Genomic DNA, 18,266 nt, shown 5'->3' with positions numbered 1-18,266 from the left:
GTTGAAAGGTCTGAAGAGTTCCAGGGTTATCTGTTGTAATGATTGAGCAGTCATTCAAGCTGTAATGATTCTTTCGGTGGTGATTATAACAGAAGTGGGCCACTTTTGTTCTTTCTTTGTGGTCTGCATTAGAATCCAAAACAAAACCGCGTTTGTCTTTATTATGACCTAAAGGTCTGTATGACGAGAATGCAACCAAATGATTGTCATAGGCTTGTTGTCAGAAGACCGGTATGGCAGGAATGGTTGTCTGCTAGGCACCGTAATCACCCCCCCCCCCCCCCCCCCCCCCCCCCCCCCCCCCATTGATTTGTAGCCAACAGGCGACAATCTTCCCATATGCAAACGACCAATACTCCAACTAACCCTAACAAATACTAATCATATATAGGACCTCGGATTTCCATTCCTGGGACTACCATTCCTGTCACACCGGAACCAAGCAGTAGTTGTCTTGAAAAGAAAAAACACTAGCAATACTTGCTGCCTGCGACTTTGATTGTGTTAGTTGCGCATACACTTATTGCATCTCAACAAACGCATTTCTGATGCAAAACCATTCAAACATAACACGATTGTTGATGAAGTACTGCTCTAGGCATTCGACCAGGGTAGAATATCTTAAAAGACTGCACCCATAGTTTCTTAACAGTTACAAAAATGCAAATACCCCATATCAATATAACTAATTATTTATTTTCAAATTCATAGAAATGTTTGCTGTAATTGCTGTCGGTGATCCAAATTCTACAGGCGGTCGGCATAAATTGATTTCAAGACTTAAAAAATGCTACAAATGAAATAGATGTTTGTAACAGACAAGATTAGTGTGTATTTTTTGTTAACTTATGATGTCAGTCCAAAGGAACGAAAAACAACTATAGAATTTTAAGATTAAAATAGACTTACAGTTTACATGCTGTGTATATACAGCCCACCACTCATACGAACTACCGACCGATTTACGGAAAAATATACCGAACAAAAACTTCAAAATCTGTCTCACTGGATAGATACCTAACATAAAGCATACAATGTTTAGTATAATGCATGGAAGCCTATCTTGTGTGTGGAATATTTAGAAGACACTGAACCACTTGGACATGTTTTAAAATACTACGTGGAGGCCACGTATTTGATAAGTGCGTAATATTAGTTCTAACTGCTCTCAGAATTAAAGCGGCGTCACTCATAATTTAAACGGCGACACTAGAAACCAACGAGGATCTTTTTGCACACAGAAAAATTACATGTAAGTGCCATTTCCACACAAAATTCTGTTGTACTATGCGAGTGTCATATGATGCCGTATTCTTGTAAACCATGACAAAAACACTCGTGACGTAGACTTAGTGATATGACGTCACGGAACCAGAAAACCAGGAACAGTGTTGAGTAACCATCTATTTATGACGTCATGAAAGCAAGCATGTTCCGTAATCTCCAAATTTTGACACTCGGGATGTATGTTCAGTTACTGCTTCAGGATATTTTCCCACATAATACTGCATGCGTGGGTTGGTATTTAATAAAGCATAAACAACTTCTAGCCGACATCATCAATTAACGTTCTCGTATGCCGCATTGACATTCCCGCCCTAAAAGATAAAAAGAAATTGAAAGTAAGTTTTGTTTTATGGGATTCTGCAGTGCTCCAACATATTAAAAATATTTAAAAATAGGCATGGCATAAGGTACACGTGAACGAATGGTAACACTTGTATTGTATTTACATTTATACAACGTGCTATTTAGACAAAAATGTCACGACAAATTGTACTTACATAAATCTTTAAGCTTTGTCTTTATAATAAATTTTACACTTTACATTTAATATAATCATTGTTATTTTAAAACAGAACACAGAGATCAATTTAATCTGACGTTAGTTCTGACGTCAAACAATTAAGATTCCATAGGCCGTGACGTCACGTCCATGTGTACTGTGTTTGAACATATGGACACACATAAAATCAACAAGACTATGTTTCCTTTAGAAATCTTGTATGATAATCAATCCCCCCCCCCTCCACTGCCACGGCGACACAAGAGGATAACACTTACAAATGATTCTTTTCCGTTGCGCGTTGTCAAGTACATCTCCTCGTGGTAGGGATCCACCACGAAGGCCGGATCGTACGTCACTAGGTGGCGATGCTTCACGAGAGAAGGACCCCAATCCCGCTGAGGACGAATGAAAGTTTTGTCCTGCAGAAATATGAAAAAAAATGTACATTTAAGATAAATTAAAGTGGGATTAAGAACGGGATTTAAGAAATTATTAGTGTTAAATAGAAATATATGGTAGTAGCACTTTCGAATTATTAACATCTCTTTTTCTTAGCAGATAACACAAGACAATTACAATGACCTTATGGCAATGTGTGTTGTAACTGTTGGCAACATTTTATTATAATCGGATAATAGGCCTATCTGATAAAATATTCTGATAATTATTGTCCGCATTGAAAAAGGGAAAAATACACGTACTTGTGGTCTCACGATAAGGCAATATATTCCATATAAAACCGGATACATGAAGACAGGCCCGACAATTGCAAATCGGACCAGCCATTGTAAAACCTCACCGAAATAACTAGGGTTTGGTTTGTACAAAATCCACGAAACCACGGTCACCACCTAAAAAGACAACAACAAAATAATGATCATGACAATTAAGAAAACTTCTGTATTTATTCTACGTGCTGCGAAATATCCTCCTCAGTGACGGATTTATCCGCGGACCCCCCCCCCCCCCCCCCCCTTCAAATTATCCTGGATCCGCCCCTGTTCCTACATTAAAGTCTCGGAGAAAAGGCTGAAGAGATGGAGAAACGGAGTGACACCACTTATTTCTTTGGGAATTAAGGCACTTGAAAAATTCTGATAACGGACCGGTCGCGAACGGATAGGGACAGGGCCTACAGTGGTGTCCTCTGTGGCCATTTTTTTGTCGGAGCGTCTCATAAGAGCTGTCATTTTAACGAGTACTTAGTTTTCACATGCACATCCATTCATGATCGAAGCTTACTCCAAGAGCTACAGGTGATATGAGCATCCAGCAAAGTGTCCACCAGGGGCCAGTTATTTTCAAGAGAAGACTGTCTCCCAGCATAACTTTCATGTCCTGGATGGCTCGCAAAACTGGAAAAGGGAGCATAGAAAATAGTCATGAAATTGTAATTTAAAGGGATAATAACTCTTCGTATGAGGTCTATATTTCACAATAAAAAACATTGTGAATAACTCATAGAAATATAATATATTCTGTTTTACGACAAAAAACAGCAGGTAAAGCTATTAATCTGATATCTGAGCTTATCTTCAGACCACGTGACCTCCATTGATGGCTATACTCTATTATAATCTCTTAAGAGATTTTAACAAAAAACCAAACTTTTTAGAAAAGAAAACAAAAAAAAACAAGGGACTAACTTTGAATGTAAAAATGGACTCATTTACCATTGGTAAGTATGGGAAAATTGTTATTTACTCCAGGAAAATTCATATTTTGGCCAAAACGAAGAGTAATTATCCCTTAACTGCATTTTCATTATAAATTGCAATTATCTGTGTTGAACATGAATGTGTAAGGGCACAGATTTGGTCAAAATGGTTGTCCTACTTCTAATTCCATGTGTATTTCTTTAAAAATGAACACCTCACATCTGTTAAGCATTTAGAACAGTATTTTTGTTTATTCCAGATACCAATAACATGACTCATGATACAGAAAATTCAAAATATCGGTGAAGACATTCATATTTTATACCATTAATTAACAATTGGAGCATGCACCCCCTCAATTCTCGGGAATTTTATTCCTTCAGTGGTAAAATAAATGTCTATGAAACTAAAAAGACACCAAATTTACATGCAGTGAGCATCAGCATGTGGTCGTTAAAAGCTGTCTGCAGCTTACTGCAATTATCTCCTGTAGTTGGCGCGACATTCATTCAATAAGGGCAAAAAGTCTGTTTGGTGAAAAATTGTTATATTCTTCCTAAAGAGTTTGGCGGAATTGGTCCAGATTATAAAGGGGTTGGCCCTGCTCTACATTGCGTTTTTCTTTACATAAAGCAAATACATAAAGATTTCAACCTGTTAATATACACATGCTAATACACACGCACAAACATGCACAAATCAATTTCGGTCATCATTCCTCTTCGTCCCGTGTGGGACATAAGGCCACAATCAATTTCGGTACTTACATACAACTTTGTACCTCGGGTAAGCCCCGTATACCCATGCCACTGCTATCATCTCGGTCAGTCCAAGAATGACCATTGGCCATCCATTGATGGCGCTGTCTACATAGTCCAGCAAATACAGGCCACCCTGAAAATAAAAGTTAAGCATGCGACAGACATGTTCTTTATGAAACGGACTGTGATTCTGATTTCAATATCCAATGTCTCAGAAAATGTCCTGGATGTTCATTTTATTTTTAATAACTCAATAAATAACTAACAGCTACTTTCAAGGTGTCACTGGGTTTTTAAAATTTGAAAAAAAAACAAACTTCATTACGTCTTTAGCGCAGGTCGTTATTTTCCTAATATTTTAGCAATTAATAAAATCCTCAATTGAATCTCATCCATTATTGGCAAGACAATATGGTGAATGTAAAAGGACAGTCAAATGTTTTACACTAAACACGGTAAAACGGCATTCTCACAGAAAGTAATCTGAAACCAGGCACTGCGAAAAAATATACCTGAGATTGATGACAAAATGTGTCAGTGAAATAAACGTGCATCTCGTAATACCCCGTCATCGCAGTCTAACTTTGTCAGTACTAAAAACGGGCAAATATTATACAAAAGGGTTATTTTCAAAACTTTTATTACCAAAGTAGGCTAAAATCTCTTTTACTGGATACGGAAATTTCCCCACACCAGCAGTGCAGTGGATTTTTCAATGAACACAAAAAGCCAGACTTATCTCTTTCTGTCACCGGAGATTAAAAAAAATACATGTAGAATTTTCGTGAATATATCTTTTACTTCATTTTCACTTTTCTGTTTTCTTCTAATGGACTTATATATTGAGAATGCATGAGTTGATATTTTACAGTTATTACAGCAGCTCTTTCTACAAAAAAATTACATATGCTATAAATAACAGATTTTTCCCATTAAGACGCTAAGGTAGTTGTATTTAACATATGTACATTGGATTGTTTCCTCCCATCTGTTCTAGAGGCAGTGGTGAATAGCAATGATGACCTTTAACTTTATCAGTGACTGACATCAGAACGACCTTGACCTTCGCTTACCTTGGTACACATAGGAAGACCAAGTCCAAAGAGAACAACGCAAACGGCCAGATGAAGCCAGATCTTCTGTTTTCGCATTTTGGGCCACATATCAGACAAACCAGTGAAAAGTGTTTCTAGAAGGGTGAACTAAAATGGAGAGGTGTAGAATCAAGGTTCTAGAAGACCAATGATAAAATAATACATATATTCAAGACGTGTGTGATAGACTATTAATAGTCAAGAATTATTCTCAACATGTGTGGGTTAAAGTTGATGAGACAATCGACATTTATTGAACGTCAAAGACATTCTATTCGTCCAAGTTCATATTGACAAAACGCTGAACTAAGATTAAATGTATTATGGGGTATTCCGTGATATATATATATATATATATATATATATATATATATATATATATATATATATAAGGAGCTTATGAAAGAAAAACATTTTAGGTTATGTAGTTTTTGTACATTTCAGAATACAAATACCACGGAAGGCCTAGCTCTTTAAATAGTCACTCAAAACTACCTGACTGTCCAAGCCAAGTGTAATGAGCATGAAGAATAACAGAATGGACCACAAGGGCGAAACGGGAATGGTAGCCACTGCTGACGGCCAAATGACGAACGCCAAACTCGGTCCTCCTGTTGCAAAGTCATCGATGGCTACCCCTTGCAGCTCTGCCAAGTATCCCACATAAGAAAACACAACGAAACCCGCGAAAAAACTGGTCATGCAGTTTCCAAGGGATACGATGATGGCGTCCCTAGAAACAGTCGTAACTCAGTTATGGAAATAACTTTTATTATAATCAGAAAAAAGTCTTAAAATTAATGAGCCTACAACCACAGCAATGAACCAGAGAACTACAGATATAAACAAAGTTGCAAAATGGCATTTCTTCTATGATGCTTAACCAAATTTAGCGTTTTGTTCGTTATATCGAGCGGTAAAATATTTGCCTGCTGTAAAACGAAATCTCTATTACGAGAATTATTTCTAAAGATAAAAATAAAATGGCATCGTGACATTCGTTACCTGAGACAGTTATTGTGGAACCTATTATAACTAGCGAGCGCGTGAAGTCCACCGGAAGACGCTGACAGGGAGAAAAATATCTGCGTAATAGCATCTAACCATACCTAAAACGAAAGACATAGCCAACTGTAGATGTCAGCTTCAATAAACAGAAATATAAATATAATTGCCGTTTCATTTGTAGTATCATTTAATTTTTTCTTATCAAAAAATGAAATATAAGAATTACTGCCTTTCTGTTTTTAGAACCACAGGCTCTTTACCTAAACCGTGTAAAACATAAAACTGTGTCAATTACAGTAGACTTTATAAAAGAGCCGCCAAACTACACTTTGTGCTTTTAATATCTAAAATTCAACATAAGAAGTAATAAATAAATAAAAATAAATAAATAATGTATTAAGCTGCTAAACGATAGTTAATTACCCTCTAGCAGCTTCATTCGGCGTGACAGACATCAAAGCCACTTAAACTGAATGCAATTTAGCAAGAATCCCCTCGGAGATGGCTCGATCCCGCTAGATCGATCTAAGTATGGGGACGGTGTCTATGATAGATTCATTATACTGCGTCTGTATAATGTTTTCTTAGAGCTGCAACCGTGGCAGGGGGTGCGGCGCTGGGGGGAGGGGGAGCTCTAAGCACTCGACCAGCGACACAACGCCATTTGTTTTGCATTGAGACTGAGTAACATGACCAATGCCACGTCAAAATATCTTTCGCAAGCAAACAACTATTAGTTTGTATCAAAAGAACATTAGATCACAATGTGTTTCCACTTACTTCAGGGGACTTTAGTTTACTGACGTCTGCCTTGGCGATATACCACTCAACGCCGTTACGAGAGCCTGGCAGCAGAGTGCCGCGAATCAACAGTATTAACAACACCACATATGGGAATATGGCTGTGAAATAAACAACCTGCAAGAAAAAGTTAAATTTTAATATATCACTGTTTTCTTTATAATCGATAAACATGGATGCAGTGTCTAGAAGTCAGATATCTACGCCTTACATTATCTTTTTCCTAGTTCTCCTTTTTTTTTTACGACCAAAAAATGTTTTTTTACATGCGCTTGTATATGAATTAGCGGAAAAGATCTTGTTCAGGCTTTTCAGAAAAAAAAGTATTTAAGAATAAGTATTTAAGAAAATGGCACTTTTACAAATAATGATAATGATATTCTTAAAAAAGAAGTTGAGGTTTTACTTTGACAGGCAGAAAAAACAGCTACCTTTCCTGATGATTTCACACTTCTGAACAAACAGAAGAAGTCGATAATCCAGGCAAGAAGAAGACACAGACTGAGCTGCCAACTGATACCAGTCAGGTCGCTGAATGTTTCCAGACCTGAGCCCAACTGAAGTACATGCCGACTGCACCATAGCAAAATTAAATAAGGGATTGATCAAGCTTTAAGTACTTTCAATTACGTTATTATTGCAGATGCCACGAGTGAAAGAAATTTTTTTGAGAAAAAATAAAATGTTGGAGGTACACGAATAAAAAAAAAATAATCTCGTAAAATTTATCTTGAAAAAAAAGTAATTCTGCCAAGGTTTTCGGAAACGCGCTTTCCTCTGTCTCCTTTCTATTACGCAAAATAAAGACCGTCATAAATAAATGATAAATAAAATAATTAGACAGATTTTACTTGGATCTTACAAGAAGTACTCCTCCGCGGCTGAAGATCGTGTAACGTTGTACTGTTTGAGCAAGGTTTCGTTATAGACCCCCAGCAGAGTACCGTTGGCGTTGTAACACGTGCCATTGGGGTAAGCTACTTCCTGGAGAGTTGTGTTACAGCCTGAGATGTCAGGAAGCTTGGTGAGACACGCTGGAATAGGAGAAAAATATCTTTATGTACACGTGTACGTAAACACGCTAAGATTTGAAATTATTACGTTTAATTGGCTATATTTGGGTGCTTGGATAATTATGTATTTATTCCACAAATATTTTATTCCAATTTGCACAACGTTTAGTGTTATTACGAAATGGAGGAAAAAAGCAACTAAAAACGCGTCTTTTCTTTTGTAGAAAGCAGCTTAGTTTTGACATTTGCAAGGATGTCCTATGGGTTGACAATTATTCAAAACTGTCAACCAGCAAGTGTCCAACAGAAGACACACCCAGCCGAGAGTCACTTACTGTCAGACGACCAGTCTCCGCAGTCCTGCCAAGGTAGTTTACTGGTGAAGGAAGCAAACAGATAATACAGCGCCCAGGCCATCACAATGTTGTAGTAAATACCAATTAGAGACGCGGCCACCATCATGCCGATCCCTATACCTGAAATAACGATCTCTTAATGTACTGGATTTAATCAGTGTAGTTTAATTTGATTTGATATGATTTATTTTTATTTCAAATGATTTATTAAACAAATTTTGATGGAAAGTTAGTAAACAACAATTATATATACTTTGGTGGTGTGGCGCTTATCATTGAAAAGGCGTCATAAAATATATAAATCTAGAGAAAATAATACCAACAAATTCCCTGTCCAGCCAGTATGGTCGAACGTTGGCAAAAGCATTGTGATGTCACAACGTCTCTGTGACGTCATATAGACCACTTACCTTTAAACATGGGTGAGAATCTCCACACGGTTAGCGGTCCACTGCTGGAGAACTGCCCGAGGTACAATTCCAGCACAAATACTGGCATTCCGATTAATAAGAGGCAAATTGCGTATGGAATCAGAAACACGGCTACAGAAAAGAAAATTTGGAAATGTATATGAAGATTATGTGAACAAAAGTAAAAAAAAACTGACGATTTACTAATGCATTCCTTTCTACTGATTCTCTAACATGGCATAAACACTGACACAACTGTACGGAACATCAAAAGGAGACTTAATTTTTCTTAACTGAGAACTTTTTGTTGGTGCAATATTTTAATTCAACACAGATAAAGGTAGACCTAGAGCGTGTGGAAATGTCCCAAAGTCATATTCTCCATGTCTTCACATCCTGCAAAGCTTTTAATACTTCCCTAATCAGACTTTAAAAACAATAAAACGCCTCATATAAAAATGCCTGACGTTGACAGTTCCTTCGAAAATGTACAGGAAGACTGGTCAGTCATTTAGAACTAAGTCACTTAAATGAAGATGGAATAATACATCAATCCCAAGTGCAGGGAGGGGTCCGACAGTATGATTTCCAAGTAGGAAAATGCTTTATTCCCGGACAAATTTCATTTTGCACGTTATGTCCCTTATAGACAACTTTAGGCTCCCTACGTTCCTTTCCCAGGGGACTTAATGAATCGTGAGCACTTACGTTTTGAGTTGGAAAAACACTACAGTCTGTATATTGCAGATTATGAAGAATCTATAAAGGGGGGGGGGGGGGGGGGGTCATACTCAAGTTTAATTACTTTGAAATAAAAAAGTCTGACAAAGTGATTTACGTTAGGCATCAGATGACTTTCGATAGATGTCACTACTTACCGCCTCCGTTCTTAAAGCACAAGAAAGGGAACCGCCATAGGTTGCCAAGGCCAACAGCGTAGCCAAGACAAGACAAAATGAAGTCTAACTGGTTGGACCAATTCCCGCGTTTTTTGTTTTCGTCGCCATCTGTGCTCTCTGCAATAAAAAAACACGAAAATAAATGTTTATTTTGATTCAAGAACTTAAGTATAAATGTTTGTTCGAGTATTTTTGCTTTAAGGTGGTTATATGGCAGCTAATTAAATTGCACGAAAACCTGGGCCATTGTCAAAGCAAAAAAGTCTCCCTCAGAGATTTTGATGAATAATGGTTACCATTTTATATGAAAACGCTCCCGATATAACAAAATGTCTAGTACGTAAAGCGCAACCCTGCTTCCACTGAAACCAACTTATTTTGATATCATTTTTGTCTTAATGGGTTGTCATTAACCCTCGCCATCATGGGGCCTTGGTAAAATGCATTTCTGTGTTTTTACCTGTATCTAGATCCCAACTGTGGGTTGACTGCAAGAAATAGATGAAGAAAAAGAGATTTGTTTAGTATTTAAGATTTCATGCTCAACAATATATAATAAATAATTGTTTAAACGTACATAAAATTAGTAGTATCGACAAACTTTGACATCTTTCAGTCAATCCTTAATTGAAAGAATAATCAAGACAGACAAATTGACAGCCCTTTTCAAAAGAGGTGGTTTTTTAACATAAAAAAAAAACGATTTCAAAATACAATTGCTCATAAAGTATCAAAAAATTACATTTGGTTCGTGCATGACTGGGTCCGTGAAAACCTTTGGATAGTCTCGTCCAGCGGCCTAAAGTGGTAAAATCTGTGAAGAAAAGTAATAAAACAACGAATGAAGTACAAATTTTGTAACAAGCTTTTTTTTTTTTTGCCTGCCAAAAGTACTTTCAGAAAGATAGAATAAATTTCTTGGTTAAGCCTAAACCAATTTGATTACATATTATTTGCAGATCATTGAAAACAAGTTGACCAAATCCAAAAACAGTGTTTCTAAGATTTGACACCTACATGGATGATATCATAAAACAAACCGTAAAAATGAACTAAAACGCTTCTTTAATATATAGAATGCACTTAACACGGATAAAACGAAAAAATTCAATTTATTGGCTGATAAAAACGGCAGTTTTGGATTGTCAAGAGTTGGTCATGAGTATATCAGGTTTAGCTTCTCGCACATCGGGGAAGGGGCCCTGGAAACGATTCCCAGCCGTATGGCACTACGTGTAAATGAAGTGACCAGTCCGGGCAATTAGACAGGATAATGGTTCGACCACAGCGTCCATTAGTCGTTACCACTCGAGTTGTTCCAGAACTTGACTTATCTATTTCTAATTCTTATTCTACTTGATGGTTTTAAGCAACAAATGGAAAAGACCTTAGGACCATTCCCACAGATATTTGGATCGATCTATCTCCCTGGGGAGTCTCACTAAATCGCTATCGACGTAACCGGCATATATGTCTGTCACGCCTAGTAAAGCTGTTAGAGGGCAATTATCTCTACCTCCTAGCTGATTTGGTAGGCGTGACAGACATTTAAGCCTACTGAGCTGATAGCAATTAAGCATGAACCCACAAGGAGTTAGGTCGATCTAGATGAATCGATTTAAGTATGGGAACCCAGTCTGAAGCTTGTTTATGGAACAAACTACGGTGCGTTAGCGGAGAGCGAATACTGCAATCCTTGTAAAGAATCACAGGGTCGACCACCACATCTGATATCGCATCAAATAACAGATCTGATACCGCCCCTTCAATCATTATCCTACAAAAACATTTCGACATAAGCCGCGTGCAAATATTTATGCGGGTTGGATTTGTGACAGAGATTGTGTCCTGGATTTAAAGATATGTGAATGCAAAATCGATAGGTTAGCACAGATATCTTATATGGAACAACACAACGACTCTCTTCGTCTATGAGGTACTATACATTTACTGAGTACTAATAACTATAACGTGAATTAAAGCAATAATAATGATAGCTATATCACAGCAAAAATTTTTAGCAAAAATAAATGAATAAATAATTAAAAATGAAAATAAATGAAAAATAATAATAAATGGAAAAATTAGGATTCACAAAAGAACTTTGAACTTTGGATAATGTTAAAACTTTTAACCCAAATTTCTGGCCATCTTACATTCAAGACAAAGCCGTAATACATGTAGTAGTAGAATTGGTTTAAAACAACAAATATTTTTACTGTTATAAAAAAGACGCACAATCTGTTCCAACAGGGTACTCCTGAATTATCTTAAGTGAAAAAAGACTATGATTTCTGAGCAAAAATGTTCATTTTTTTTACAGACAATTCGAAAAACTTTCATACCATTAAATGTCTAAATTTCCTTACAAACCGGTCTAAGTTTGTGTTAACGAACACATTGTACTTCTGATTTCCTAGAAAATATCAGAATAATCATAAACCTACTTTTATATCTTGTCTTGTTTTTATATGCATACCAGTAAAAACAAAGAAAAGGGTCTAAACATTTCAACGCGGAACTGCGAATTGCACTGAAAACTTATCTGCCTTATAAATGGACGACATCAATAGATTACATTATGACATATTTTCAATCATACGCAACTGTGAAAAAGTCGTATCTCGAAGTGCCTACGGCCATCATTCCTCAAAGTATGCTCACATGACAATTGGCAATTACAACCAAAATTAGAAAAGCATATGAAGCAAAGTTTCGTAACATTCTACAAAAATGTATGCATCTCTTCTAGCATTTAAGATTGTATACTTGTCAAACATAGGCGGATTTCTTACCTTATGAAATATGCCGAGGAAATTTGCAGATTTAACCTTATAATAAATATGCGTCCGTTTCAATCATATTGTTTTAGTTTGAAATGACAGGCCTTTTCGGGGAGGGTACAATGTAATTTGGTCACGTAAGTGCGTCACTTGTTTGTGTAGGCGAGGGAAAAGGGTCACTGATGAGTGCCTCAAAAGCTCTTCCATTTTATTTCTAAAACGAAACGAAATAATCCGATTAAATGATTGAATTATGAATAACCCTAGAAGTCCACATTGTATCTTAAAGAAGGGTAATGTATGTTATTACAGCAATATTCACTGACATGAGATGAAAAATTAATGTCATTAAAATGAATTCAGGCAGTGACTTTTTAAACGCTCTGATAACTAAACTATCACCCCTCCCCCCATCTGTCAGTTATTATCACGTGATTAGTTGTAACAAAATTAGCGTGCTGGTTTGCGTACCAGGAGATTAGAGTCACATGACACTGGCGTGCGTGTCTGTGCTAACCGTGATTGGGAAGGAAAATGTTCACATTCTTTCAAGATCGTCCTTCCTTGTCCTAAACCTACAGTACCTCTCTCGTTCAACGTGAAAAAATTATCGGAGTACAGGATATATATAATTTTGGACTCATTGAATAACACTGAGATTTAATTGGGGGGAAAATTCTGTTATTTCACCGAGACTGTTATCGTACAATCAACTGTGCAACATGTAGTCAAGTTGTTGACATTTTAAGTTACGAAGATGTTCTTGTACACGTATTAACAGTGGGGCGATATACCTTTATCTTGTCTCCTTGCGATAACATATACCATTCTCCAGTGTAACGTGACAGAGAGTCCACGATAGGGTCTGCTTCCCATTTATTTGTACAAGTAAACCTCGCCCTAAATTTTAACCCACTTAGGCCAGTCTAACCCTAACCATTATAACCAAATAGAGGGCCGACCTTGTGTGACACGGACCCTCAGTTTCGTTACACCGGTGTCAAGAAGCAATTGTTGGTTTATGATTGTCTGTGAATTTACTTGTGCTTTTTCACGTAACTAACACAAGATTTACATAATAAATGAATTATAATGAATAAAAACGAAGTCTACGAATCCTGAAGACGTTAGCTTACTAGGGCTTCGGAAACAGACATCTCGTTATCAGTTGGTTGCCCTAAGTACTGAGGTTATCCATTATCAAATGTCTAAGGTTTAACAAGGGCGTTTTATGTTACAGGTACCTTTTTCACCAAACAAAGATCAGTCTCGACTCAGTTGAATCTAAGTTAAGCACACTTATAGCGTTTTGAATGATCTTGTGTGTTCAAAAATAAATAAATAAAAAGATAAATAAATAAATAAATAACGTGTTCATGGAGTCCGTCGTGAAGACAAGCTCGTTAAATTCTATTCTTTATTTCCTACTTTATGCGATGTGCGTAACGTTTTCTATACATCACTGAGTAAATACAGCGGTAACTGGTCTCCTGTTTAAAACGTCCTATAAAATGCTGGATCAGTTCCAATCTCCCTCATTAATTTGTTTTTCTATCATATCGATCGGTGATAGATTAGGTGTAGTCAAAGCTGTGTTTTATCTCTTCGCTGTTGGCCAAACGTGCAAACTCCATCTACATTGTATTGTCTAACAAGCACACATGACAAGTACATTCAAATGCCGTATATGATTTTAATTTTTATTTTTCACTATCAATTGTTTTTACTTTTCAAGGTGGACGTCAACTTGACTACATGGATGACGCACATCAATACACGTACCGGGTACATCCCAAGAAGGTGTAGAGCAAGCTCATATACATGGTTATGAAAGGGGCCCAACGGTCCGATGTTGGACGAAGGCAAAAGTTATTCACTCATTTCTCTCAACCCCTTCCAACCCAACTGTAATAATTGGCCGTTGCTGTCCTAGTCTATAACACCCCTTTATTGTATCTGTAGCTTGAAGGTACTCATCAATTATTATGCCCGTCCCCCCCCCCCCCCCAAAAAAAATGAAACATTCGGCTGTATAAAGGTTAAATATTGGTTTGTGTGTGGTTGCACAATATTTAGCCAGATCATGTAAGCCGTATCAAAGAAATACCATAAGTTCATATAACAGTTTTTCCATTTTCTTTAAATAGACCAACCTTTGTAATTGTAATTTTTACTATCTTTTAGTATTCTTAGCAAGTTGTAGAGGGATGCCCAGTTACACTTAATAATTTTGAATTATAAACGCATGGAATTTTGGCAGTTAAACAAAATATCGAAAGCATCTTTAGGACCCTCCAGACAGATCTCACTAATATACACACACACCCACACACACCCACACACACTCCAGCACTTACACACACCCACACACACACACATACACACATACACACACATACATACACACACACACACACACACACACACACACATACACACACATACACACACACACACACCAGCACATACACACACACACACACACACACCAGCACATACACACACACACACACACACACACACACACACACACATGTAGGTAGGTAATCATTAACCCGGACGTTAATTGTGATTGGCTGCTGATATCCAGTAATATCTCTCCCATGTTTACATACAAGCACAAACATTTTCATGACCCGAGTGGGTTCAATCCAGCAAGGTGATTTGATAGCAGAAAACATTCAAGTGCCATTCAAGTGTTGCTTAGTACCAGAAACTAATCATCTTACTATAAACGTGTCTCTCGAAAGTTGCCTGATTTATCTTTGTTTGTTTGTATGTTTGTTTGCTTGCTTGTTTGTTTGTTTGTTTTGTTAGTTTGTTTGTGCTGAAGCTACACCTGCAATGCTTGCAATATTTTGGAAATAGTCACCCATCTGTTATGACACATTTACTTGATGTACAGGTGCAAGTACTCCGTAGCTTACACAAATAGTGTGTTTTGGGGTGAAAACTATGTTATATTAATATCAGGAGTAAATATCTTTGCCTCGCGTTATCAATCCCTTTCGATATGCAGTGTGACATTTTGGTAAACGAGATAAAGTGGACTAAAATTAGTAACAAAAATGAACAAAATGACCCTGAAAAATATAAAGATGAATCTTTTTAACTACGTGGACGTCACCCCTTGTTTGAAAATTTACTGTCACATAGTTGATAAAGAGACAGTCTTTTCTGAATGGTTTTAAAATGTCTCAGTTAATTGGCCCAGGGAAACTGTAAAAAGAATCTCACGGGAGATTTCCAGTTCTTTGTCCGTTGATACCTTATTATTGCTGCTAGAATTTATAAACAGCCCACTTGTTTTTAGTCCATATCTTTGCCTGAACTTATATGATTACATTTGATATTGTAAAACGGTTTAATATATGAAGGTCACATGTCAAATGTTTACGGTACCATGAAGATAAAAACTAGTGCACGAAAAATTCGCTTATCGTATACTTTCCCACCAAATACATGTTTTAATTAGTTCTTTTTTTTTTTACAAGACAATACGCTTTCATTTGACTGAAAACTACACGTCTTTCTTATACACTGGACGTTATTTCTATTAAAATGATCTTTCTTAGACAAGACACAATGCAAATTAGTGGCATGGCAACAAGTAAAGGGACAATTATTGGACGATATATGTGAACGTCATGTGATCCTGACACCTTAACTGTACGCCCTACCAGGGCGACAGACTGATTTTTCACAGAAATTCACAGATCTGTCTCTGTGATTTTTTTCGTTTTTCCTATATAATCTGCCACCCTGGTATAGGGTAACTTAGACTGCATTCCCATAGATTTAGATCGATCCATCTGGACCTAACTCCCTGGGGGTTCACGCTAAATTGCTGTCAGCCGAGCGCGCACTATAGTTAATTTCCCCCTTCCAGCTTTTAGTAGGCGGGGCAAACATTTAAGCCTGTGAAGCTGACACCATCTAGTGAGACTCCCCAGGGGCATAGATCGATCTAAAATCAATGGGAACGCAGTCTTAACTGTATGTTTACCAGTTGTAGTGAACATGTAACTACACACACTGTGAAGTGATGTTGATTGACAGATAGATTTCTGAATGTGTCAGGTGTAACACAACACCCCGTCTCAACTAACACAATGAAGCAATTTTAACCTCTTTTTCCTATCTATTTTTCTATATCTATTTTTAATGCTTTTTATACAAATAAACTATAGTTGCTCTAAAATGCGTCAGTGTGACTAAATATCACCAAACACAATGAAGCAATCTTAATCTTTTTGCTTCCTAATTTTTTTGTTTATAATTTTATATCTCTTGTCTTGTGGCATCAAATAACAATATTTGTTGTAAATTGAACTGTGTACTGTAGGACGAAAATTGGTATCAACTTCAGTTGCTAAAGTAATAGTATTATAAATCTTTTTTTAACCAGTTTTTATTTCTTTCTTGTTAACAATTGCAATGTTTCAGTTAATTGGCTACAAGTACCCCTAATATGCATTATCGACACAATTATCGAGTAAAACTGCAGCCAAAAGGAGGTTAAACAGCATATCACTAGATTCAGACAGCAAGGAGAAAAAGATCCACTTAATTGTCCCCGTGACTGCCAATCGAATCCCTGGCAAAATTAAAGCTTTAATAATCATTTAATTCTTCTAAGGCCGAGAGAAGGTTAAATAGAGACAGGGAAACACAACGCACAGTTAAGTATGATCAAAATCAACGGGCTGAGAATAGCAGTGATAGATAGCGACATCCAAAACAAACGAACAAACAAATAAATAAAAATAAAAATAGAAAAAAAGTAAAACTATGTCAACGAGATCGGCCTAAGTGAGTAATTGCTTTCGGATCGAAGTGGACTGAGATTTCGGTCTATAAGTATTGACCAACATTCTATCTTATGTGATGCATGCTTTTGTACTTGATGTTTTGTCCTCCTTTCTGCAAAATGCACCCATCACATTTATTAACTTTTAGCTTTAACGGATATTTTACTCTTTATTTTATCTCTTATTTATTTATATTTCTTTTTTCTTATATTTTGATGTAAGAACAATAGTGAAGTTTCTGTAGTAGCCTAGACAGCGAACAATGTTAAATTGTAACATTTAAAGCTGAATAAACTATTATTATTATAAAATACACACCATCTGCATGTAATGAAATAACAAAATGTCATTGCTGTTTTCCTGAAGGATCTAGGTCTACATTTTTCGAACTCAGCAATACAAGTATTGTTAATTGTTTCCGAAACAGATCTTAGACAATCTTAACTTCCAAGACTTTCGAAACTTGTGGGCCGTCGAAACTAGCATGTCCCTCGCTGTCACAGTCAGTGGCGAATTTAAGTACCTTCTCTTTTTCAGGACATCTGAATTTCTTAGGGACCATTCCCAGACCCTGTCGTACTAACTGTGGATCGATCTATCCCTGAAGGGATTCTCGCTAAATTGCATTCAGCTTTAGCGGTTTAGATGTCCGTCACGCTTACTGAAGCTGCTGGTTGTTTAGCAGCTTCAGTAGGAGTGCCAGGCATCTAAGCCGCTTAAGATGAAAGCAATTTAGCGAGAATCCCCGCAGTGATGGATCGACCCTGTTAGATTGATCTAGGTATGGGAACCCAGTCTTAATGTTCCACGGTTTGTTGCTCACCACGCTTACGGCAATAGAGAACATTCCACACTATTATAAGCGGGTCACGGTTTGCTTCTC

General features: G+C 36.9%; 1 protein-coding gene across 2 annotated transcripts; it reads right to left on the bottom strand.

Moving 5' to 3' along the window:
* Positions 1 to 676: 676 nt before the first annotated feature.
* Positions 677 to 12,682, bottom strand: LOC106159049 (sodium- and chloride-dependent neutral and basic amino acid transporter B(0+)-like). 2 transcript variants are annotated; one of them, XM_087018254.1, is made up of 17 exons: positions 12,585 to 12,682; positions 10,532 to 10,603; positions 10,250 to 10,277; positions 9,769 to 9,906; positions 8,891 to 9,022; positions 8,460 to 8,600; positions 7,974 to 8,145; positions 7,543 to 7,684; positions 7,091 to 7,228; positions 6,308 to 6,411; positions 5,798 to 6,035; positions 5,282 to 5,410; positions 4,215 to 4,341; positions 3,032 to 3,144; positions 2,491 to 2,640; positions 2,065 to 2,208; positions 677 to 1,598 (listed from the first exon to the last, which is right to left on the bottom strand). In XM_087018254.1, the coding sequence occupies exons 2-17, from the start codon at positions 10,544 to 10,546 to the stop codon at positions 1,560 to 1,562; spliced, it is 1,950 nt and encodes a 649-aa protein (XP_086874380.1). In that variant the 5' UTR covers positions 10,547 to 10,603; positions 12,585 to 12,682; the 3' UTR covers positions 677 to 1,559. The 2 variants fall into 2 exon arrangements, with proteins under 2 accessions (XP_086874380.1, XP_086874381.1); XM_087018255.1 differs by lacking the exon at positions 12,585 to 12,682 and adding an exon at positions 12,397 to 12,412.
* Between the last annotated feature and the right edge of the window lie 5,584 nt (positions 12,683 to 18,266).

This window comes from Lingula anatina, chromosome 7 (assembly GCF_051362555.1).
Source record: "Lingula anatina isolate TDL-2025a chromosome 7, LinAna3.0, whole genome shotgun sequence".
NCBI lineage: Eukaryota > Metazoa > Brachiopoda > Lingulata > Lingulida > Lingulidae > Lingula > Lingula anatina.
The sequence above is the reverse complement of the archived record's forward strand: the minus strand, read 5'-3'. Positions and strand labels throughout refer to the sequence as shown.

Bases quoted from the DNA above. Each gene is read 5' to 3' on its own strand.
- LOC106159049 (XM_087018254.1), bottom strand. The intron at 5,411-5,797 runs GTAGTTTTGAGT...TCTCCATTTTAG, and splicing joins CACTTGGCTTGGACAGTCAG to TTCACCCTTCTAGAAACACT. The intron at 1,599-2,064 runs GTAAGTGTTATC...TTTATCTTTTAG, and splicing joins GCAACGGAAAAGAATCATTT to GGCGGGAATGTCAATGCGGC.